Below are 26,068 nucleotides of genomic sequence, written 5' to 3' on the forward strand. Positions count from 1 at the left end.
TCAGAACAACGTGGCTTTCCAGGAATCAGCATCAGAAACTGCTTTATTTATTCAACCTCAGCAAGAAAGGATAACCTTGGATTTGAGCATAACTTGAACAAAAGTAAACAAATGTGAATGAACTGAGTATCTGTTGACTATCTAACCTAATATTATTTCTCCAAATGTGAAAGTCACACTGTCACAGTCCTTTCACCCAAGTAGGTCCACTATTTCATAAAATTATACTTAGTTTTCCTGTGGCTACAAGATTTCATCTGTTAGACATATTCAGACAAACTTGTTTCTGATGAATTTGCATCTGGTAAGATTTCTGTTTTCCTCGTTAAAAAAAAAAATCCTGTGAGACTAGTTGGAAATCTACTCACTTAAACAAATAATCTTAGGTCTCTGTGTCTCAGTTCACTAATTTTTCACTTTTTGATCTACACCTTAAATTAGTAAATCAAGATACAAAACTCCAAAATTACTCATCTAGGTAGCTAGATCCCCAACTATAAGTCTAATATTTTAACAGTTATAAATGGCTAAAAATATTAATAAAATGTCAGAGAAAATTAGACATTTTGGAGCAGAAGAAGAAAACAAACCGGCAAAACCTAACCATAGTGCTCTGGTAGAATGCACCTTAAGTCTAGATCGAGACCTGGTCTCAAGTCTGAGTTCTGCCTCTGTCCAGCTGTGGAATCTATGGATAAGTTGCCTAACTTTTCTAGGCCTCAATTTTTCTATCTGGCCTTCTTCACGGGGAAAAACAAGGTAAAGGAAAAACAAGATTGTATACGAAAATCACTTGAAAATGTGAAACCATATACCAAATGCACCTAGTTAGAAGCATAACCATGCTTTGCCCTAGCCATAAGGGATTCACCCGCAAGCAGCACCAAGCACCACAGGTTGCTTACTACCATGCTGAGCAATGGCTTTCCATTTTCAGTTTCCACCTTCTGGAAGGTATAAACATTTTATTTTAAGAAGTGATGTAGAGGGAAGAGGACAAACTACAAGTGAAAAAAAAACACTGAAGCAAAATGGCTGCTTGTTACAAGTCAAGGGGTTACTTGAGGTTCAAACAGCAATGCCAATCAAAGCAAAGGACAGCATTTGTCCCAGTGCCCTACACATGTTTCGGCTAAATTAGGAACGATCAATAGCAAGTTAAAAGAACTTGTTCTATCAACATAAAAACCAAAACGAAAAAACACCCCACAGACTACAAAAAGTACAGATAAGAACTAAAAAGAGGAGCCATACATACAGCTGGAGAGCCCCTCCCTGCCGTCTGTCCAATAAAACAGGAAAGTCGAAGAGGCAACACCAGGAATATGGCTGTTGTTTCTCTCACTGTGGGGAGAGACACATCCGCTGATGCGACTCCCTCTAAGCAAATAGGGAATATGGGATTAGATCTGTCAGAATGACGAGACAAGAGAACAGAGAAAGAGGCTCAAATACACAAGCCACATTTGTGGAGTATATCCACATAACTGAGACAACTACTGGAAACTGTGCTAAGTCAGTGAAAATTTAGACAAAAGGTTAGGCTTTATAACTTTTGGTGATATTATTAATGACTCTATTACACAGCTGCCAAAATGTTTTTCAAGCATTTGTATTATAAAATGCAAATGTCTGAGATATAGTTACACATTGAGAACAGGTGAGAAAAGTCATCCCACTGTCATTTCTTTGTTACATAAAACTTCAAAACTTACTGGATTCCACCGACATCTGAAGCAAGCTATCAATGACATTGGACAGGAGCCCTTTGCTGGATATTCTTAGGTGACTTAACACCACTGGAACAGCCTGACACTCCAAAAACAAGACTTTTCCTTCGTCTGTCTTCAAGTCCAAACACAGAGAGTCAAACGCCTGAGCCAGGTAGTCAGCTGAAAAACAAGATAGAAAATCAACTGCCAGGTCAGTAGTCCAGTTGGTAATCAGAAACAGAAGGTAAGATGGACTACCATCATTTATTAAATAACCAGAGATTTACAGGCTAAATTGAGGTATTTCCCCCTAACAAATTTGTTAGAACTCAAACGGGAAAACAGGAGAGAAGAGGAATTACATTATAACAGGGTCAATTTCATTCAGAATTTTCATATTTTAACACTGAAATAACAATAAACCCTATTTCTTTTTACATCAACAAAGAAAACAATGTTTAATAGTAAATGCCACAAGTAATGTTTATTTTCCATATTTGATTATATTATCACATGCTTAGAAAAATTTAAACAGTATTAATATTTCTATCTTTACAACAGCTTCTGAAATTATATTTTTTGTTATTGCTGCTTTCTGAGTGTTCACCTATTTCAGAATGTAACTTTATACAAACTTGCTAAATGGGTTTTAAAGGAGGATTTGTGACTTCTAATAAAGATCAAACAGTAGTCATCCAAAGACAACTTCAGAAGATTGGATATGCTCTGGTGTGTTATTTTTTGTGATACATCTGCCATTAAGAACGTCAGCAAGATTTTACCAAGGCCAACGCTATGATGGCACCTGCTAGATCAGAATCCCTGGAACTTTCTTACAGATGTTCCACAGATGACTGGGAAGCTTGTAAAGCCAGGAGAGAGAAGCACTAATTTCACCAGAATCTATGCATGTGAAATATTAAGATACTTATATCATTACACTTCAATACACCAAACAACCCAAGTCAATAGTCTTATAACAATTTTACATTGTGCTTTTAAATATACAAGAATATTCCAGTTTTGTAAAACTCTTTCAACATACTATGCAAAGGAATAAAAAACTGTTTAGGCTGTTCAAGCGCTAGAGTTAATTTTTCTACTGAGCTCTCTGTTTAAAAAAGGCCTAAGAGTGCCTTGAAATACACTGAAAATATGACAGAATCACCCCATTAAAATTTACTGTCTTCTTGCCTCATGTTGCATTTCTTCTCTGCTGTTTCAGCCTATATAAACTAAGAAAATAATTTAAAACTCTATTAAGAATGAGAAACTGAGAATAATCTGTGTGAAATTAAAATAAGTATAAAAGAATGTTGAGAAATAAGATCTGTGCCAATGGATCAATTTATAGTATACTTTTGGTAGAATTTACTTTTGGTAGAATTTAGTTCAAGGAACACTAACATTATTGTACTTAATAAAGTAAAACGTTGCAAATATTTAGGTTAAGCAAAATCGCTAGATTCTGTTCAGACTTGCCTTATTTAGAAACCTATTTTTATATAGCAACAACTCAGGTAGAAGAATATAAATGAATCCTGAACTCAGTTCTTCACAGGAACAGTTTATATCACAGTGCCACTTACTGTATTTGACACAAATTGCTTCACTTCTTATTAATACATCGTCCTAGACTAAACAGTCTGAATGCTATGATATAGCAAGTTTGCAAACTTAAAAATTAGTCCTTTATTAATTGAGGGGGAGGGTAGAAAAATGGCATCTGGTTATATTTTTTAAGTGGCTTTATCTTTTAGGGAGAATAAAAACTGTATCCTTATTTTAATTTCCCTAATAGTGAAGATTTTCTAAAAAGAAGACCAATTTAATTTCTAAAAGAGTATTTTAAAAAATTTTAGTTACCAATTATACCAAAACTGATCTTTTTATGAATATGCTATATTATTGAGTCTTTAAAGTCTTTAAACATTCAACTATAATCTTTTTATTCCTTATCGAAAGTCAATCTGTTGATCTTAATCAGCATGAATCAGGGTTTTTCCATTACTTAGTCTATAAGGCATGTTAAAAAATGATTAGAAACTCTTTGCAGCAACTCCCATCAAAAGGTGAACTCTACTGCCCACCTTTTGAATCTGGGCTAATCTTGTGACTTTAACCAATTGAATACAGCAGAAATGACACTTAACGTGTTTAGAAGCCTGAGCCTGGGCCTCAAAGAGGCCATGCCGTGTCTCCTCTCCAGCTGGGCAGTTTTCTGACACCATGTAAACAGGCCCAGGCTAGCCTGCTTGAAAATGAGAGACCACGTGGAGAGGCCCCGGATATGAGAGCAAGCCCAACCAACAACAGGGGGGTCCACCCAGGCTGGCCCGGCTTCCAACCACCCAGCTGAGCTGAGCCCAAATTACCAACCCAAAGAATTGTGAGCTAGTAAATAAAATGGGCATTGTTTCAAGCAACTACATGTTTGGTGGCTTATTATGCAGCAACAGAAGTCTAATGCAGTCTAACGACCTCAATGCTAACCTCAAGTAAAACCAACTCTTTTAAGTTAAATAATAATGTTTACAACGATAGCACCTGGCTTATTAGAAGCTTATGTATGCCAGATTCTTTGATTAACCTTCACATTAATTCTCATTTAATCTTCAAAAAACATTTCTGGAAACAGAAAGAAGTGACCTGTCCAATGTCACACAGCTAGTGATGGGGCTGAGATTCGAACCTTAGTTGTCTGACTCCAGAGTTGAAGTTCTTAACTACTACCTTATACTGCCGTCTTACCAAGTCAATCCTTCCTGTTATCTGAGTATGGCAGTAATTTCTTACATTTCTCTAGGCCTTAAATACAAGCCCATAATTTATAAATATAAATCTGCATAAAGTTGAGGGCCAAGTGTTGAGTAGGGCAGGACAGAACTAGCCTTGATGCACATATTAAAAAAAGAGAGAATACTTGATTAAAAAGACAAATTGTCCCTAAAACAAATAATTCTATCAGATAAGATTATGACCTCTTTTATGATATCTTTACCAAGATAAAATTAGCGTGTACATATTGAAGATTTTATTAATTAAAATGTTTTGACGTTGCTTCCCACATCTACAAACTTATAATTGTTAATGACATGTAACATTCTACTATCCTCATGATGGTGTTGTTAAGGGCCTGATTATTTGGGGTCAAGATATGGGTCTCTTCCATTTGCCTGACCCTCAGTTTGCTCTTCTGTAAAAATGACACACCATTTACCTCATAAGGTTATCGTGGGGAATAAATAAGAAATAACCAGGTGAATGACTAGAAAAATGCCAGCAACTGTGTAAGAACTCATTTAATGTTCATTTCCTTCACTATTCCAATTGTGGATTTGTCAGTTATTTATCCTTATCATTATTACAAACAGCACATTAATACTTTTGAGCTTTTTTCCCTTTTGAATTATTTCCTTGCAATAAATTTTATTAAAGGTTATAATACATTTTGGTGGATCCTGCAGGCAGAATGCACTTCAAAAACTGTAATTTACAATACTATCAAAATTGTACCTGTTTCCTCTCAGTGAAACATTATATTCAATCATTTTACTTTTGTGAGTGTAATAGATATAAGATTATATCTTACACCTAAATTTTATTTCAGAGATTCAACATAGCATAGTGATTAAGAGTGCAGGCTTAACTTCTCTATGCCTCAACTCTCCCATTCATAAAATTGAGATATCACTAACATCTCATAACCTTGTTGTAAGAATTAAATGAGTTAGTATATGTAGAGTGCTAAGCCCATATCATAGTGAGCACTAGCTAATTGTTTGCTATTACTATCATTTCTTTGATTATCTCAGGAAGCGTATGCTCTTAGGAAGTCACAGCAGGGTCAAGAGGCTAGGCTTTAGCAATCGATAGGGCTGGGCTGAATCAGACTCTGTCAAATACTGGTTATGCGGCCTTGGCACAATTATGTAACTTCTGTAAACTAATAACCACTAATACGGGGATAATAATATTCAGAGATAATGTATAAAGGGCTTAGCACTATAGAGTCAAACTCACACCAAGTATTATCATCTATGTTCATTCTTATGAACAATCTACTTCCACTAGCCAGTCAATGGAAACCAGGTATTAATGTTACAGATCTATATATCTGGGTTATTAAGCACTTAATATTATGTTTATTATCCAACACATTTATCTATCTTCTCCTTATTTTTTCTATTAAATTTATCCATCTTGCAACTGATACTTCTATTTTATAAATAGGAAATATCTTCTTACCAGAGTTAAGACAAGCCTATTGTTCTGATTTAAGAGTATTTCTTATGTTTCAATTTTTAGTTCTCCCAGAATTTGTTGCAGTGCATAAGACAGTATATCTAAATTTTATTTTTCTCCATACTTCTAATCATTTATCCTAATAGTATTTACTAGATGTCATTTTCCTTTCTTGGCTCTTTTACTTGGCTTGCTTTGCTGTATCCCAAAATTATACAAACTGAGATCCAACAGCCTCCCTTCAACCCTCAGCCTGCTGAACCTCTCTGGAGCATCTGACACTGAAGGCAGAAAACACTAGGTCAAAAAGGAATCCACTGATCAGCTCTGGAATTTGATACTGACGTGAATTTGGAGCCACACACCTTTCTTAACATTAATTTTCTCTCTCTGAAACACAGGGGTAGGAAAGTGTTCCTCAGGGTAATGTGAATCTTCCTAAAATAGCACTTCATAAACTGTCAGATGGCATTTCCCAAATTGTCTTCTTCAGAAAACTAGTCCTGTATATTGCTCTTCCACAAAGGGTTTGGAAGTTTAAGGTTGGGAAGTGCTGCATACAGTATATTTGAGTTTTAGAGATTCATAATGCCAATCTTCTTTTTTTTTTTTTTAACTTCTTCTTCCCCCTAAAGTCCCCAAGTACATAGTTGTATATTCTAGTTGTGGTTGTGCTATGTGGGACACCGCTTCAGCACGGCCTGATAAGTGCTGCCATGTTCGGGTCCAGGATCCAAACCAGCAAAACCCCAGGCCACAGGAGCACAGCGTGCAAACTTAACCACTCAGCCACGGGGCTGGCCCCTTAACAAATTTTTAAATTTTTATTCTAGCTCTCCAAGTTTGTCTAATATTTGTCTAATAGTATTTGTCCAATATTAAATTAGACCTAAAAGATTACTTTCAACAACCAATTTATATACTAATAGCTCTGGACTTTCCCTAGGTGATTTTAAAAGCTTTAAGACATATTTCTAAGTGAATTTTGAGTGATGTCTCAGATATTTCTTTAAAAAAATTTTTAATCAATTTTCACAATCAAAAAAACACCTAAATTTTTCAAACTAAGTAGCATCAATTCTATATTCACATATTTAGATGAAAGGTAACATAAATGTGGATGTTTCTTAAAGTTTCTTAAAGTAAACAATGGAGAATTATTTAGTGGGATTTTTCAACTTCCATTTTATATCCTAAAGTTAAGATTCTATTTAAAAATACACACTTCTCAGAAATACCCACCAATAACACAAAACCTGACTAAAGACTATCAGAAGTTGTCTATCTTCTCACAAAGACTTTACCAAAAAGGGTACAGGATAGAGAAATGCTTACAGCAGTTTTCTAAAGAGGCACTCTGGCTGAAAAGGAACTTAAATTTTTAAAAATTAAAATAACTTAGAAATTGGACAAAATTCATAAGAAAAACAAATGAGACAGTTACGAAGTGACTAGGATGGGTTATTATGGTAACTCTGGCTAGAGCCGTTGTTTACTATCAATTACCAGAGCTTAAAATTCTCTAGGTATTGTGTCAATATGAATAAATCGCGAACGCATTGTTGAGTGAAAATAGTAACTTGTAGAAAAACATGGTAAAACAGAATTTGTATGCTGCAAGAGAAGACAAACCAAAAGCAATGTTTTTTAGAGGTTCATATAAACAGCACTGGAGGACCATCTGTGAGCCCACCATGGTTTCACTTTTGATAACGCATTGGTCTTCCCGCATGCCAAGCTCATTCACAATCCCAAGCATTTGCTCATATTGTTCCGTCAGGAATGGCCTTTCTCTTTATTTTCTGCCTATGAAATCCTACATACCCTTGATGGTCCAGCTCAAATGCTCACTCCTTTATAATAAACCCTCTCCTGATCCCCTCTCTCATACCACCAGAAGTAACTTATCATTTCTCTCTTACCAGTAGTACACTATTTAAACTTCTAGTATGTCATTAATTATAAGATGAAGCAGAAGACAATATTTACAATCTACTTAACCACTAGATTCTAATGTCTTTGAGAGCAAGGACTGTCTTATGATTCTTCCTATGTTCTCAAAAACATGATTTGCAAGGCCAGCACCGTGGCTGAGTGGTTAAGTTTGCACACTCTGCTTCGGCGGCCCAGGATTCACCAGTTCAGATCCTGGGCACGGATCTATACACCACTCGTCAGGCCATGCTATGGCAGCATCCCATGCAGAGGATATACAACTATGCACGTATACAACTATGTATTAGAGCTTTGGGAAGAAAAAAAAAAAGAGGAAGACTGGCAATAGATGTTAGCTCAAGGCCAACCTACCTTACCAAAAAAAAAAACCAAAACACTGACTTATACAAGGAGGCAATCATTAATTCAGTAAGTATATATGAAATGAAAATCTTGTGTCACTTCTGGACTTACTATTTCTATTGTCCTATTTTGATGTTTGAAATCAATTATTACTCATTTTTTATTATTATATGTCACAATTATTTTAAAATCTACTAAGGCAAGCCTCTGTCCCAGTGTTGTTGTTTTACTTGTTTTAAATTATCATATTCATTGCAAATATTTTTGAAATCAACTTTCCTACCACTTTCTCAACTTACACAAACTATACTGGAATTTTAGTTAGTATTATTCCACTAAGCCACTTGAGGTATGTTAAAGTTTTTAATACACTTGGTCTTCCCAGGTAAGAAGTATAAAAGTCCTTTATTTCTGCCATTTAACTTCAGACATAATCTTTACTAACCTGTTCATTCACCCACTATTTACTCATATCTTTATTTATGCCCTGTTATATTTCAAAGGATAAGGTTCCACACACACATTCGATTAATATCTGGATTTTACATCTTTTGTTTTGCTTACACGAACACGACTTTTTTCCCACATATATTATGGCTGCTTATTACTGACAGTCATAGTAGTAATACTATAGTCATAGGTAGTCATACATAGTCATGATAGTATTGAAAGTCAATAGATTTTTGTCAATTTCCTCTGGAGCTCATTTTTTGAAACACAAATTATATCTTAGTCCATTCAGGCTGCTGTAACAAAATATCAGAGACTGGGTAGCTTATAAACAACAGAAATTTATTGCATATAGTTCTGGAGGCTTGAAGTCCAACTCAACAGCATCAGCATGGTGGCATTCTGGTGTAGGCCCTCTTCCTGGTTCACAGCGGGCGCCTTCTCCCTGTGTCCTCACATGGTGGAAGGGGCTAGGGATTTCTGTGCACTCTCTTTCATAAGGGCACTAATCCCATTCATGAGGGCTCCACTGTCATGACCTAAGTATGTCGCAAAGGCCCCCCTCCTAATACCATCATCTCTGGGGGTTAGGATTACACCATATGAATTCTGGGGGGACACAAATATTCAGACATAGCACACTATATTCAGTAAACCTCTCAGCCAGTTTCTTTGAATGTCCTTGATTTATATAGTTAGAGTAGCCAAGAATTAATAGTTTTCTCTATTCCTTTCAACATTCATCCTTCATTTTTTATGGCTCATTGCCGATGATCAGCATGCCCAATACTGTTTTACACAAAAGTGGTGACAGGGAGCACCTAATTTCCTCCTGTTTTATTTCTCTATTTCATTAGTCTTATCAGTACTTAATGTTATATTTATCAAATGATGTTGATATGTGGTGAACTTTATTTTGGACTAATATCCCCTTCTCACAAATGACCTTTCAAACAATTATCACCCAATCTGTTATAACTTTAAGAACCATAACCATAAGGAAGAAAATAACGAAGAACACAAAGTTATAGTTTTGTTTTGCTTTGCTTTAATTTCATACAAATCAGGAGTAACTAAACAGAACATATTTCACAGAAAATAGTCAAATGAAATTATTGCCACTGCCCACTTAAAAAAATGACCAGATTGGGTTATATAATTTAACAAAGAGGGAAGATAGAAAGATTGTATAGTTATTGTTTGACTACACTGGTATGACTTACTTTAACAAAATTTTCATATTTAATAACCCAAAAAGGGAACTACTTATGGCTATATATCAAAACTGCATTAAAAATGATTAACTATTTTTAATTCATTCACTTCCTTATTCACTATTATATATCAAGCACTATTCTACGTACAGGGGGACACAAAGGCAACTTTTTCCTCAGTAAACTTATAAACTAGTGTAGAGATTGACAAACTTTTTCTGTAAAGGGCCACATAATAACATTACAGACTTTGGGAGCTACACACTTTCTGCTAACTGCTCAGCTCTATCATTGTAAGGCAAAAACAGTCACAGATAATAGGTAACAAATGAGCATGGATATGTTCAAATAAAACTTTACAAAATAGGTGGTGGGGGCCAGATTTTCTCCATTGGCTATAGTTTGCCAACACCTACTCTAGTGGAAAATAATTTAAAAAATAGGAAAATTTCAACACTCTATGGTAAACACTATATGGTAAATAGTGGGAAGCAAAGGTTGCTATAGGAACAAGAGCTAAGAGAATCAACAAAGGCTTCCAGGAGGGGGCAACCATCCGACTGATGACTCTATTTCCCCAAATTCAGCGACTAAAAGTAGTTTTCTGTAATGTGCCACCATTATAAAACAACTTAAAATCTAATTCTGAAAATGTAAAACATATTTGACTACATAAGAATTGCTTCATTATCATAGTATTCTCTTCTAGCTGTTTACAGAAAATTATACCATAAGCATATTTGAAAGCTTACCTTGAGTGACTGTTTTGAGAACAATTAAAGTTGATAAGAATCTCACTGGTAAATTGGAACTCTTAAAAAAAGCAGCTGTCTTTGGTTTATTCTCCACAGAATGTTCTGAAGAATTATCCGGCATTCCCTTAGTTACTACTCCTTTGAACAGGTCTTCACCCAATCTCCTCAATGTTGATGTCATAGTTGTATGCTGTTAAAAATATGTACCATCTTAGTATACTTATTCATGTCCAGAAAATACATATTTTGAATACTACAATCAAACTTGTGACCTAAAAATGACTCAATTTTTGGCTAATTAAAAAAGTAAAGTGGATGTGCAATATTGCTAAGTATTAATTTTACAATCAACTTTTAAAAATTATGATATATTTTTCTAAAAGAAATAGGCATCTATTAGAAACAGAAAAATTAAGAAATTAGAAAGTTATTTTCTAAGAATAAAATTAGAACAATAGAGACAAGATTCAATTTCAAAACATTTAAGAACAGAAGATCATGATATATTTCTGACATAGAGAAATCAAAGAAAGGAGGTAGATGCTATGGCTCTTTATTGCTCCACCACTCCTGACAACTGGCATGTCAGGAGCATCTTACAGTGTTAGCTTACAAAGTCATGATCTGGGGCCTCAGTGCTTTACAGCTCAATGTGACTATAAATGTCACAACTTACATGAGTTTTAATAATTTCAGAAGAATAAAATCCTGGGTTAGAATCACGGCTAATTCTCATGGAGAACAAATTAAAGCAAGAAAATGGGCAAAACAGAAATAATGGCATATAAGTACCTCTAAAATAATGTAGACTCTTACAGTATTCCACAGAGACAAAGGGGCAGAGAATCTGTTTGAAGAAATAATAGCTGAAAACGTTCCTAACCTAAGGAAACAAACCAACATCCAGGTACTGTAAACAGAAAGAGCACCAAACTAGAGAAATCCAAAGAGGCCCACGTGAAGACATTAAAATTACAGTATCAAGAATTAAAAATAAAGAGAGGATCCTAAAATCTGCAGGAGAAAGGCAACAAGTTACATACAAAGGAAACAACATAAGGCTATCAGATGACTTCTCAGCAGAAACATTACAGGCTAGAAAGAAGTGGCACAATATGTTCAAAGTGCTGAAAGGAAAAAACCAACAGCCAAGAATACTCTACCCAGCAAGGCTATCATTCAGAACGGAAAGACACAGAGTCTTACAGACAAGCACAAACCAAAGGAGTTTATCACCAATAACTAGCCTTATAAGAAATGTTGGGGCCAGCCCAGTGGCGCAGCGGTTAAGCGTGCACATTCCATTTCGGTGGCCTGGGGTTCGCCAGTTCGGATCCTGGGTGCAAACATGGCACCGCTTGGTATGCCATGCTGTGGTAGACGTCCCATGTATAAACTAGAGGAAGATGGGCACGGATGTTAGCTCAGGGCCAATCTTCCTCAGCAGAAAGAGGAGGGCTGGCAGCAGTTAGCTCAGGGCTAACCTTCCTCAAAAAAAAAAAGAAAGAAAAAGAAATGCTAAGGGACTTAGTAAGCAGAAAAGACCACAAATAGGAATAAGAAAATTATCCAAAAAAACCCCAAAAACAAAACAATAAAATCACTGGTAAGGGCAAATATACAATAAAGGTAGCAGATCAACCACCTAAAAAGCTAAAATGAAGGTCAAAAGATGAAAGTATTACAATTATCTATTTCTGTAATAAGAGAGTAATGGGTACATATGCACAAAAAAGATATTAGATATGATATAAAAAACAAAATGTGGGAGGAGCATAAAAGAGAAGAGCTTTTAGCAAGAGGTCAAACTTAAGAGATCATTAACTTAATATACATTGCTATATAGGTAGATTGTTATATACGAACCTTATGATAATCACAAACCAGAAACCTAGAATAAACACACAAATAATTAAGAGAAAGGAACCCAAATATAATACTAAAGAAAGTGATAAAACCACAAGGGGAGAGAGCAAGAGAAGAAAGGAAGAGAGAAGTACTAAAATACCCACAAAAAAGTAACAAAATGGCAATAGCTACTTTAAATGTCAATGGACTAAATGCTCCAATCAAAAGACACAGGGTGGCTTATTGGATAAAAAAACAAGACCCATACATATGCTGCATACACGAGACACACTTCAGGGGCCAGCCTGGTGCTGCAGTGGTTGAGTTCATACGTTCTGCTTCAGTGGCCCAGTGTTCACCAGTTTGGATCCTGGGTGTGGACATGGCACCGCTTGGCAAGCCGTGCTGTGGTAGGCATCCCACATATAAAGTAGAGGAAGATGGGCAAGATGTTAGCTCAGGGCCAGTCTTCCTCAGCAAAAACAGGAGGATTGGCAGGAGATGTCAGCTCAGGGCTAATCTTCCTCAAAAATACACCCCAAAAAAACGAGACACATTTTAGACCTAAAGACACTCACAAAACAAAGAGAAGGGATGGAAAAACATACTCCATGCAAATGGCAAAGAAAAGAAAGCTGGGGTAGCAATACACATATAAGACAAAATAGACTTTAAAACAAAAACTGTAACAAGAGACAAAGAAGAGCACTACATAATGATGAAGGGAACAATCCGACAAGAGGACATAACACTTGTAAATATCTAGGCATCCAACAAAGGAGCACCTAAATATATAAACAACTATTAACAGAACAAATAATAACAAAAGGAGAAATAGACAGTAACACAATAATAGTAGAGGATTTCAACACTCCACTTACACCAATGGATACATCATCCCAACAGAAGATCAATAAGGAAACAATGGCCTTAAACGGCACATTAGATCAGATGGACTTAGTAGATATACGCAGAACATTCAATCCAAAAACCGTAGAACACACATTCTTTTCGAATGCACATGGAACATTCTCCAGGACAGATCACATGTGAAGCCACAACACAAATCTCAATAAATTTAAGAAGACTGAAGTAATATCAAACATCTTTTCTGACCACAACAGTATGAAACTATAAAACAACTAGAGGAAGAAAACTGGAAAAGGCACAAATATGTGAAGATTAAACAAAATGCGACTGAAAATGATTGGGTCAGTAAAGAACTAAAAGGAGAAATAAAAAAATACCTGGAGACAAATGAAAATGAAAATATGACATGCCAAAATGTATGGGATACAGCAAAAGCAGTTCTAAGAGGGAAGTTTACAGCAATACAGGCCTACCTAAACAAACAAGAAAAATCTCAAATAAATAATGTTATACTATACCTACAAAACTAGAAAAAGAACAAACAAAGCCCAAAGTCAGTAGAAGCAGGGAAATAATAAAAATTAGAGCAGAAATAAATGAAATACGGACTAAAAACAAATTGGGTCAATGAAACTAAGAACTAGTTCTTTGAGAAGATAAAGAAAATTGACAAACCCTTGGCCAGACTCACTAAGAAAATAAGAGAGAAGGTGCAAATAAATAGAATTAAAAATGAAAGAGGAGAAATTACACTGGATACCACAGAAATACAAAGGATTATAAGAGAATACTATGATAAACTGTATGCCAACAAACTGGATAACCAAGAAGAAATGGATAAATTCTTAGACTCATACAACCTCCTAAAACTGAATCAAGAACAAACAGAGAATCTCAATAGACCAATCAAAAGTAAAGAGATTGAAACAGCAATCAAAAATCTCCCAAAAAACAAAAGTGCAGGACCAGATGGCTTCTCCGGCGAATTCCACCAAACATTCAAAGAGTTAATACCTATGATTCTCAAACGATTCCAAAAATTTGAAGAAGATGGAATGCTTCCTAACTCATTCTATGAGGCCAACATTACCCTGATAATCAAAATCAGACAAGAACAACACAAAGAAGGAAAGTTAAAAGCCAATATCGCTGATGAACATAGATGCAAAAATCCTCAACAAGACATTGGCAAATCAAATACAGCAATACATTAAAAGGATCACACTATACCAGGAAGGCAGAGATAGTTTAACATCCACAAATCAATCGATGAGATTCAACATATTAACAAAATGAGAAATAAAAATCAAATGATCATCACAATAGATGCAGAGAAAGTATATGACAAGATCCAACAGCCATTTATGAAAAACTCTCAACAAACTGGGAATAGAAGGAAAATACATCAACATAATAAAGGCCATAGATGACAAACACACAGCCAACATCATACTCAACCATGGAAAACTGAAAGCCATCTCTGTGAGAACAGGAACAAGACAAGGTCGCCCACTCTCGCCACTCCTACTCAACACAGTAGTGGAGGTTTTGGCCAGAGCAATCAGGCAAGAAAAAGAAGTAAAAGTAATCCAAATTGGAAAGGAAGAAGTGACACTCTGTTTGCAGATGACATAATTCTATATATGGGAAACTCTAAGGAACCAACATAAAACTATTAGAAATAATCACCAACTACAGCAAAGTTGCAGGGTACAAAATCAACCTACAAAAATCAGTTGCATTTCTGTATACTAATAACGAACTAGCAGAAAGAGAAGTCAAGATTACAATCCCATTTACAATTGCAACAAACAGAATAAAATATCTAGGAATAAATTTAACTAAGGAGGTGAAAGACCTATATCCTGAAAACTAAGACATTATTGAAAGAAATCAAAGAAGCTACAAAGAAATGGGAAGATATTCCATGCTCATGGATTGGAAGAATAAACATAGTTAAAATGTCCACATACCTATAGATTCAATGCAATCTCAACAGGAATCTCAATGACATCCTGCACAGAAATAGAACAAAGAATCCTAACTTTTATATGGAACAACAAAAGACCTCGAGTAGCCAAAGCAATCCTGAGGGAAAAAAACAAAGCTGGAGGCAGCATAATCCATGACTTCAAAATATACAACAAAGTTGTAGTAATCAAAACAGCATGGTACTGGCACAAAAACAGACACACAGATCAATGGAACAGAATTGAAAGCCCGGAAAGAAAACCACACATCTATGGACAGCTAATATTCGAGAAAGGAGCCAAGAACATACAATGGAGAAAGTAAAGTCTCTTTAATAAATGGTGTTGGGAAATCTTGACAGCCACATGCCAAAGAATGAAAGCAGACCATTATCTTACACCATAAACAAAAATTAACTCAAAATGGATTAAAGACTAGAATGTAAGACCTGAAACCATAAAACTCCTAGAACAAAAAAAGTAGGCAGTACACTCTCTGTCACTGGTCTTAGCAGCATCTTGTTGAACACCATGTCTACTCAAGCAAGGGAAAAAAAGGAAAAAATAAACAAATGGGACTACATCAGATTAAAAAGCTTCTGCAAGGCAAAGGAAACCATGAACAAAACGAAAAGACAACCCGCCAACTGGGAGAAAATATTTGCAAATCATATATCTGGCAAGGAGTTAATCTCTAAAATACATAAAGAATTCATACAAGTTAACAACAAAATAACAAACTACCCCATCAAAAAATGGGCATAGGACATGAACAGACATTTTTACAAAGAAGGTATACAGATGGCCATCAAGCACATGAAAAGATGTTCAACATCACAAATTATTAGGGAAACGCAAATCAAAACTACACTGAGACATCACCTTACACTTGTTAGAATGGCTATAATCAACAAGATGAAAAACAACAAATGTTGGCGAGGATATGGAGAAAAGGGAACCCTCATGGGAATGCAAACTGGTGCAACCACAATGGAAAACAGTATGGAGATTTCTCAAAAAATTAAAAATAGAAATACCACACGACCCAGCTATCCTACCACTGGGTATATATCCAAGGAACATGAAATCAACAATACAAAGAGATTTATGCACTCATATGTTCACTGCAGCATTATTCACAATAGCCAAGATGTGGAAGCAACACAAGCACCCATCAACTGATGAATGGATAAAGAAGATGTGATATATATACAATGGAATACTACTCAGCCATAAAAAAGGACAAATCACCCCATTTGCAACAACATGGATGGACCTTGAGGGTATTATGTTAAGTGAAACAAACCAGACAGACAAAGACAAATACCATATGATTTCAGTCACATGTGGAAGATAAACAAACACAGGGATAAAGAGAATAGATTACCAAAGGTGAAAGGGGTGGGGAGGTCGGCAAAAGGGGTAAAGGGGAATATATGTGTAGTGATGGGTAAAAACTAGACTGTTAGTGGTGAGTACGATGTAGTCTTTACAAAAACTGACATATAATAATATACACCTGAAATTACACAATGTCATAATCCATTATGACCTCAATAAAATAATTTTTTTTAAAAATAAAAAAACCGGGGCTGGCCTGGTGGCACAGCAGTTAAGTGCACACATTCCGCTTCAGGCGCCCAGGGTTTGCTGGTTTGGATCCTGGGTGTGGACATGGCACCGCTTGGCAAGCCATGCTGTGGTAGGCATCCCACATATAAAGTAGAGGAAGATGGGCATGAATGTTAGCTCACGGCCAGTCTTCATCAGCAAAAAGAGGAGCATTAGCAGCAGATACCAGCTCATGGCTAATCTTTCTCAAAAATAAATAAATAAATAAAATTAAAAAACCATAAAAGGCAGGAAAAGAGTGGAAGAACAAATGTCAATGAACAGAAAGTAAAAATATGGTAGATATTAACCAATGATATCAAAATTACTTTAAATAACAATAGTCAAAATATACCAATTAAAAGAGACTGTCAGAGTAAATCAAAATACAAGACCCAACTATAGATTGTCTTCAAGAAAACCACTTTAAATATAAAGACACATTTATTGAATGTAAATGGATAGAAAAATACACCATGCTAACATTAAGCAAAAGAAAGCTGGAATAGCTATATCAATTTCAGACAAAACAGAGTTGAGAGCAAGGAGAGCTACCAGGGAAAAGAGGGGCATTACATAATGATAAAAGGGTCAATTCTCCAAGAATATATAATAGTATCTTGGGTACAGCAATTACTTTTTTTTTTTATTTTTTATTTTTATTTTTTTTTTTATTTTTATTTTTTAAAGATTTTATTTTTTCCTTTTTCTCCCCAAAGCCCCCCGGTACATAGTTGTATATTCTTCGTTGTGGGTCCTTCTAGTTGTGGCATGTGGGACGCTGCCTCAGCGTGGTTTGATGAACAGTGCCATGTCCGCGCCCAGGATTCGAACCAACGAAACACTGGGCTGCCTACAGCGGAGCGCGCGAACTTAACCACTCGGCCACGGGGCCAGCCCCTCAGCAATTACTTTTTAGATACAACACCAAAGGAACAATCCATGAAAAAAAATTGATAAGCTGGACATTCTTAAAACAAAAAACTCCTGCTCTGCCAAAGACACTGTCAAGAGAATAAGACAAGTCATAGATTGGGAGGAGAAAATATTTGCAAAAGACATAGCTGATAAATAAACGACTGTTATCCAAAATATAGAAAGAATTCTAAAAACTCAACAATAAGAAAACAAACAAACCAATTAAAAAACGGGCAGAGGACCTGGACAAAGTAAGATATACAGATGGCAAACAGACATATGAAAAGATGTTCACAAGTGTATTTCATTAGGCAATTGCAAATTAAAACTATGAGACACCAGTACACAACTATTAGAATGACCAAAACCCAAAACACTGACAACACCCAACATTGATGAGGATGTGGAACAACAAAAACTCTTTCATTGTTGCTAGAAATGAAAAATAGCACAGCAACTCTGGAAGGCAGTTTGCAGTTAAAAAACTACACATACTCTTGCCATATTATCCAACAAGCATGCTCCTTGGTAATTACTCAAAGGAGTTGAAAACTTACGTCCACAGAAAAACCTGCACATGGATGTTTACAGCACTTTTATTCATATTTGCCAAAATTTGGAAGCAATCAAGATGTCCTTCAGCAGGTGAGTGGATAAATAAACTGTGGCACATCAACAATGGAATATTATTCAGTACTGAAAAGAAATGAGCTATCCAACCATGAAAAGACATGTAGGAACCTTAAATACATATTGCTAAGTGAAAGAAGCCCATCTGAAAAGTCTAGATACTGTATGATTCCAACCATATGACAAGCTGTAAAAGGCAAAGCTGGGGCCAGCCCCGTGGCCAAGTGGTTGAATTCATGCGCTCCACTTCAGTGGACCAGGGTTTTACCAGTTCAGATGCTGGGCATGGACATGGCACTGCTCATCAAGCCATGTTGAGGCGGTGTTTCACAAGCCACAACCAGAGGCACTCACAACTAGAATATACAACTATGTACTGGGGGGCTTTGAGGAGAAGAAGAAGAAAAAGAAGATTGGCAACAGTTGTTAGCTCAGGTGCCAATCTTTAAAAAAAAAAATAACAAGGCAAAGCTATGGAGACATTAAAAGGATTAGTGATTTCCAGGAGTTAGGGGTTTGGGAGGCATGAAAAGGCAGAGCACAGAGGACTTTTAGGGCAAACTATTTTTAGAATCAAATTATTCTGTATGATATGATAATGGTGGTTATATGCCATTATACAGTTGTCAAAACCCACAGAAGGTAAAACACCAAGAGTGAATCCTAATGTAATCTATGGACTTTGAGCAATAATGACATGTAGGTGTAGGTTCATTGATCATAACAAATGTCCCACTCTGGTGAGGGATGTTGACAGTGGTGGAGGTACGCATGTGTGAGGGTAGGGAGTATATGGGAAATCTCTGTGCTCAATTTTGCTATGAACCTAAACCTGATCTAAAAAATAAAGTCCATATATAAATTTAAAAAAAGCAACATGAGAAATCTTTATGGTGACGGAATTGTTCTATTATCTTCACTGTATCACTGTCAATATTGTGGTTGTGACATTATACTAGTTTTACAAAATGTTGCCATTGGGGGAAACTGGACAAAGGATACAAGGATCTCTCTGTATTAGTTCTTATGACTATAGGTGAACCTATAATTATCTTAAAATAAAAAGCTTAATTTAAAAAGTACATGCAATTAGACAATTATTAAAACTAAAATATTACAAATCCATCAATAAATGTTGAATAAATAGAGAGGGGCAAGAACACTACTTTTCACTGCAAAAGTAGATGCAGGCTGGCAGTACTGTCTAAAACAGCACATAGAGTGGGGTACTGAGTATATATTTGAAGACAACAAAAATAAACTAAATTACCTGAAAGAAAAGGAGAAAAACATTTGGAAGGAAGGTAAAACAAAATTTCATTCAATTTTGTGAGTTTAGCCTTTTGTGGCTAAAAGCAAGCATTCACCCAATCATTTTCTGAAACCATTATACAAACAGCAAAATCAAACAGATTGTAAAAAGAAGACAGTGACATTAACAATCTGATAATTTATATAGTGTTGGTGAGGTACATAGTTAAGATCAACAAATTAAAAATTATATTCTCTGCACACTCTGAATATGCAAGCACATACACACACACGCTCCTGTACTTATCCATGTCCACCAGAGGCAAAACGTTTAGGATATCACCTCAGGAAAAGACATCTTTCCTTAACTTCAACCATCACACTACTCAATACTACTTAATCATCAGCACTGCACTGAGCAGTTTACTTGTGTGCTTCCTAAGTTCCACAGGACCAAGATTAAACTACACAAGCACAAATTTGTTTTTCACCTTTCTTAACCAACTGAAAGCTAGAACAGCATTTATCAATACTAACTAGGGAAATAAAATTTAACAAACTCACTACAATTCATAGAACAAATGGCTACATATGCATGTCATAATTTGAATTAAATGACCCTTATATAAGTAGGTAATACATACCATTCATTTTATAAAAAGCTGAAATAATTTTGTCTTTGATTAGGTTACCCTAATAATCATTGTCCCATTCAGTTAGTGTATATTTATTAGCATAAACAGACCAAATGCTTAATTTATATTACTGTTAGTAGGATATGAAAAATTATAAATTAAACAATGGGGGTGGCAGTTGGTTTTAACAATAATCTAACAGCAAAACTCCTAATTTATACAATTCTGAAACTCAAAAAACAATGTTATATATTGAATCTAATATACAGCATTGAGACATAAGATATATAAAAGGAGAAAGAAAAGAAAGCAGTGAATAAAGCAAGGGAAGCAAGGAGAAGTCCTAAAATAAAAATAGAAGACATGCAAAAAAAAACCCGTGAAAGATCAAGAGAATAATGCTAACAGAGTGTTATTTAAAGACAGACTCATTAATCATTTACCTGTGTTCCAGCATCCAGCTGCCTTACAGACCAATATAAAAATTTTACAAAAGGCTCATGAAGTTTGGCACTCACAAATGGCATCCACTGTAGCTGCTCTGTCAACACAGGCAAAAGCTAAAGATAAAATGATGGAAAATATAAATGCACAGTATTTTTAGATGTCTGAAATCAATTACCATAATTTTCCAAAAATTATTTTTTTCCAAAAGAAAAAAAAAGTTCTCTAACAAAAGACAGTCACTTTAAAATCATACACAATACAATATGGAAATACGTATTTGAAAATTTAAATATCTATTTCCTTTGACCCAGCAACAGCACATCTAGGATTTTCAGGAGATCAACCTATACAAACATACTCTCTGAATCTTAAATGGTTAAATGAATTTATGGTGCATATATTATCATTAAAAATGATAACGGCATCTATATTTATTGCCATGGCATATTCCAGGGCAACAAAAGCAGGTTAAAAAGAACAAGTGTAATAAGATCTCATTTATATAAAATATGTCTACATGAATTTATATTGAAAAAAGATATACGAAAGGATGTTTTAAACAACAGTGAGATTTTAATAATTGGGGTGATATTTACTTTCCTCTTTTTTGTCTGTTTTGCATAAATATCTTAATAATTAATGTCAATTTGTAAAAATAATAATGTGCCGCTTAATGATAGGGATACATTCTGAGAAATGCGTCATCAGGCGAGTGTGCCATTGTGCAAACATCCTTACTTACACAAACCTAGATGGCCTACTACACGCTTAGGCTATATGGTACTAGTCTTATGGGACCACTGTCATATATGTAGTCTGTCATTGACTGAAACATCATTATGCAGCACATGACTGTACATATATTCTGAAAAGATGTTTATCAATGTTGCTTCAAGAGTATATCATTTTGCTAAAAGACTTCAAGACCATAAAGATATATTCTAAGCATCTGGTGGAATAACCCCAATTCCAGTACGGTAGCCTAAGAAAATAACCTAAAGTATACCCCTCCAAAAGCACATGCACAGAAGTATTTGTTACATTGTTTATAAGAATAAATACGTGAAAATAACTTAATTGCCTAGCAATAAGGAAATGGTTAAATCAGGTGTATATACACTCAGTGGGCTAAAGATTATGAACAAAAGGAAAAATATTAATAATAAATTAAATAAAACAGTAACAGCTAGGATACAAAATCATATGTAACCGGGCCACAGATGTGATAAATAAGGTATGAAAATAAACATGAGTTTGGAAGGACATAAGTGATCTTTCAGAGCAAAATCTAGATACTGCTGACCACTCCTTCCTTTTGAAATACTCTCCTTGGCTTCTGTGACACCAATTTCTCCTAATTTTCCCTCTACTTCTCTGGTCAGTATCAGTCTCTTTTGCTGGTTCATTCTCATTCACCTTATCATTAAATGTTGCCATTCCTTAAATTCGGTATTAGTAAATACAGACTAATGACTCCCATATTTATCTATCTAGCTCAGACCTCTCTGCTGAGCTCTAGTCTGTCATATTTCAGTGCCTACCAGATATTCATTTTGATATCTCAACTTGTCTAAAACAAACTTAGTAGATGGAGGAGGCTCAAACCCAGATTTCCTCCAACATTTCCTACTTTGAGTGAATGCTACCAACATTCATCCAGTTGCAAAAGTCAGAAACCTGGAAGCCAATCTGGACACTCCAAGTTTTATACTGGATCCATTACCAAGCCTCATCAAGTTTACCTCCTAAATAGTGCCTTTCTAATTCCATAGTCACCATCTTAATGCAAGTTACTATCTTATTTCACCTCACCTATGTGAGAGCTTCCTAATTCTTTTCCAGTATCTACTCTTGCATCCCTTCAATGCTATCTCCACATAACAGCCAACATGATCCTTTTAAAGCATAAACCTGATCTTATTTTCTCCTTAAAACTCTTCATTGGTTTCCCATAGTCTAAGTTATTTTCTAGAATGAAATTTCAAGCAAAATTGAAAAATTACACCTTAAGTTGAGAAATATCTAAATTGTACTTTTGTGGATGATTGGAATTTGATAATTACCTACTCTGTTAAGGTCATAATTCCAGCAAAATTTTATATACTTCATTTCCCCCCTCTGTATTTTTATATAAGATTTAAAATTGGTAAAGAATGAAAGTGATTTCAGAGGGAAATCTTTCAAATGGGACTACACTTACGTATACAAGATAAAGTACACAGAATTACCTATAAAGTTTTTCTGCCACAAAACAAGATACGTAACACCACAAAGCAGCATGCGAAAAAATTAAACGTGTGAGATAGTCAACAGACCCAGGCTCTTCAAAAAGTTATTAGCATAAAAATGTGAAGTGGGGACAGCCCTGGTGGCCTAGTGGTTAAGTTCGGCGCGTTCTGCTTTAGCAGCCTGGGTTTGGTTCCCAGGCACGGACCTAGACTACTTGTCTGTCAGTGGCCATGCTGTGATGGCAGCTCACATACAAAAAGGAACAAAAAAGAGGAAGATTGGAAACAGATGTTAGCTCAGGGTGAATCTTCCTCAAGGAAAAAAAAAAAATGGGGAGGGAAGGGGGGAGAAAGCAAAGCATCCCAAGTTTAAAGAGACTCAGGAGACAGTAAGACCAAAAGTAACATATAGGCCTGGTTATATGCTGTTTCTGTTGTGGTGGTGATGGTGGTGAATATTTTGGCAATAGCTTTATTGGGATTTAATTCACACACCATAGAATTCACCCATTTAAAGTGTACAATTCAATGATTTTTAGTATATTCAGAGTTGTGAAACTATCACCATAGTTTTAGAACATTTTCATCACCTTTCTCCAAAAAACCCTAACCCTTAAGTCACTCCAACACTCTGACCCAACTGTCCCAGCCCTAGGCAACCACTAATCTACTTTCTGTATATAGATTTACCTATTCTGGATTTTTCATATAAATGGAATCCTACAACACTGTGGTCTTTTTTGACTTCACTTGTAATAGTTTCAAAATTCATTCCTGTTGTAGCATGCATCAATACATCATTCCTTTTTGTCAGCAAATAATATTCCACTGTATACATACACCATTTTATTATCCATTTGTCAGCTGATGGACTTTTGGGTTGTTTCCACTTGTTGGCTATCATGAATTGTGCTGCTATGAACATTCATGTACAAATTTGTGTGCACACACACTTTCATTTCTCGAGTACATACCTAGGAGTAGAATTGCTGGCTCATATGGAAAATCCACGTTTAATCTTTTCAGGAACTGCCAGACTATTTTCCAAAGTTGCTATACCATTTTACATTTTTACCACTAGTATATGAGTTCTAATTTCTTCACATCTTGGTCAACACTTAGGGTTATCTGACTTTTCGATTTTAGCCATCCCAGTGGGTATGAAGTCATATATCAATGTGGTTTTGATTCCCATTTCCCAAATTACTATGTTGTTGAGCATCATTTCACGTGCTTATTGACCATTTGTATATAATTCTTAGAGAAATGTCTATTCGGATGCATTGTGCATTTTAATCAGGTTGTCTTTTTTGAGTTGTAAATTTTTTTTTTTTAATATTCAGGATGGAAGTCCCTTTATCAGATACATGATTTGGAAAATACATTCTCCATTCAGTTGGTTGTTGTTTGACTTGCATGATGGTATCCTTTGAAGCACAAAAGTTAAAACAATGTTTTGACTCAAATTTCACTTTTTAATTAGTTAGAATTTTCTCAACAATGAAGGTTTGCTCGTCTTCTGTTTTGGTCTCAACAACCAATACTTATTGGACATCTGCTTTTATTAAGGCACTGTTAGTGCTAGGGCTGCAAAGAGATACAGAACCCAAACTCATTGTCCAGGCCCACAAAGATCACCATGCTTCAACACTTCCTTCTTTTCCCAGTATTTCCCCTTTTCTCCTCACATCTAGTACTCTAGTCATACAGAACTTTTGCAAACAATTAGAATACACAGTTCTTTTTCCCAATTCCATGTTTTCTCATGTGTTATATTTTCTCCCCCCAACATTACTGAGGTATGATTGACAAATAAAAACTGGATATATTTAAATTGTAAAAAATGATGTCTTGAGGGCCAGTCCAGTGGCACAATGGTTGGGTCTGTGTGCTCTGCTTCAGTGGCCCGGGGTTCGCAAGTTCAGATCCTGGGCATGGACCTAGCACCATTCGTCAGACCACGCTGTGGCAGCATCTCACATAAAATAGAGGAAGATTGGCACAGACATTAGCTCTGCAACAATCTTCCTCAAGCAAAAAGAGGAAGACTTGCAACAGACGTTAGCTCAAAGCCAATGTTCGTCACTCAAAGAAAAAACACGTTTTCCTATATGTACATACTATGAAATGAATGATTACCACAATCAAGCTAATTAACATATGCATCACCTCACATAGTTACCATTTGGGGAGGTGGGTAAGAACACTTGAGATCCTAACAGCTGCAAGGTGATATCTCACTGAGGTTTTGACTTACATTTCTTTGATGATCAGCGATGTTAATCTTTTCACATACCACTTGGCCATGTGTGCATCTTATTTGGAAAAATGTCTATTCAGATCCTTTACACATTTTTTTCATCAGGTAAGTTTTAAATTTTGATAAAGTCCAATTTATATGTTTGTTTTTCCTTTGGTTCCTTGTGCTTTTTATGTCATATTTAAGAAAACAGCGCCAAATCCAATGGCATGATGATTTACCTGTATGTTTTCTTCCAAGAGTTTTGGACTTTTACCTCTTATGTTTAGGACTTTGATGCACTGTGAAGGTTCATTTCTGGATTTTCAATTCTACTCCCTTGATCTACATATCTACCCTTATGCCAATATCACACTCTACTTGTTACTGCAGCTTTGTAGTAAGATTTAAAATCAGGAAGTGTGAGTCCTCCAACTTTGTCCTTTTTCAAGCTTGTGTTGGATATTCTGGGTCCCTGGCATTTCCATATGAATTTCAAGTCAGCTTATCAATTTCTGCAAAGCAGCCAGTTGGGATTTTAATAAGGGTTATATTGAATATGCAGATCAATTTACAAAGTATTAGCAGCCTACATCTTCTAATCCAGGATTAAGTATGTCATTCCATTTTATTTAGATCTTTTTAATTTCTTTCAACAAGGTTTTGTAGTTTTCAGAGTATGAGTTTTACACTTCTCTTGAACAACTGATTCCTAAGTATTTTCTTATTTTTGATGCTACTGAAAAT

The 26,068-nt window shown here is 35.5% G+C and overlaps 1 protein-coding gene across 6 annotated transcripts in view; it reads right to left on the minus strand.

The window, feature by feature from the left end:
* The window catches only part of CCDC138 (coiled-coil domain containing 138), a 73,203-nt gene that overhangs the window by 18,968 nt on the left and 28,167 nt on the right, over positions 1–26,068 (minus strand). For 4 of the 6 annotated variants that reach the window (XM_046662177.1, XM_046662178.1, XM_046662174.1 and 1 more), the window contains 3 exons: positions 20,851–20,967; positions 10,672–10,864; positions 1,716–1,892 (listed from right to left, as the gene is read on the minus strand). In XM_046662177.1, the coding sequence (XP_046518133.1) occupies positions 1,716–1,892; positions 10,672–10,864; positions 20,851–20,967 (487 nt within the window). Of the gene's footprint in view, positions 1–1,258; positions 1,381–1,715; positions 1,893–10,671; positions 10,865–20,850; positions 20,968–26,068 lie in introns of all 6 variants that reach the window. The other 2 variants (XR_006888706.1, XM_046662176.1) reach the window with 1 other exon arrangement.

This window comes from Equus quagga, chromosome 5 (genome assembly GCF_021613505.1).
Source record: "Equus quagga isolate Etosha38 chromosome 5, UCLA_HA_Equagga_1.0, whole genome shotgun sequence".
NCBI lineage: Eukaryota > Metazoa > Chordata > Mammalia > Perissodactyla > Equidae > Equus > Equus quagga.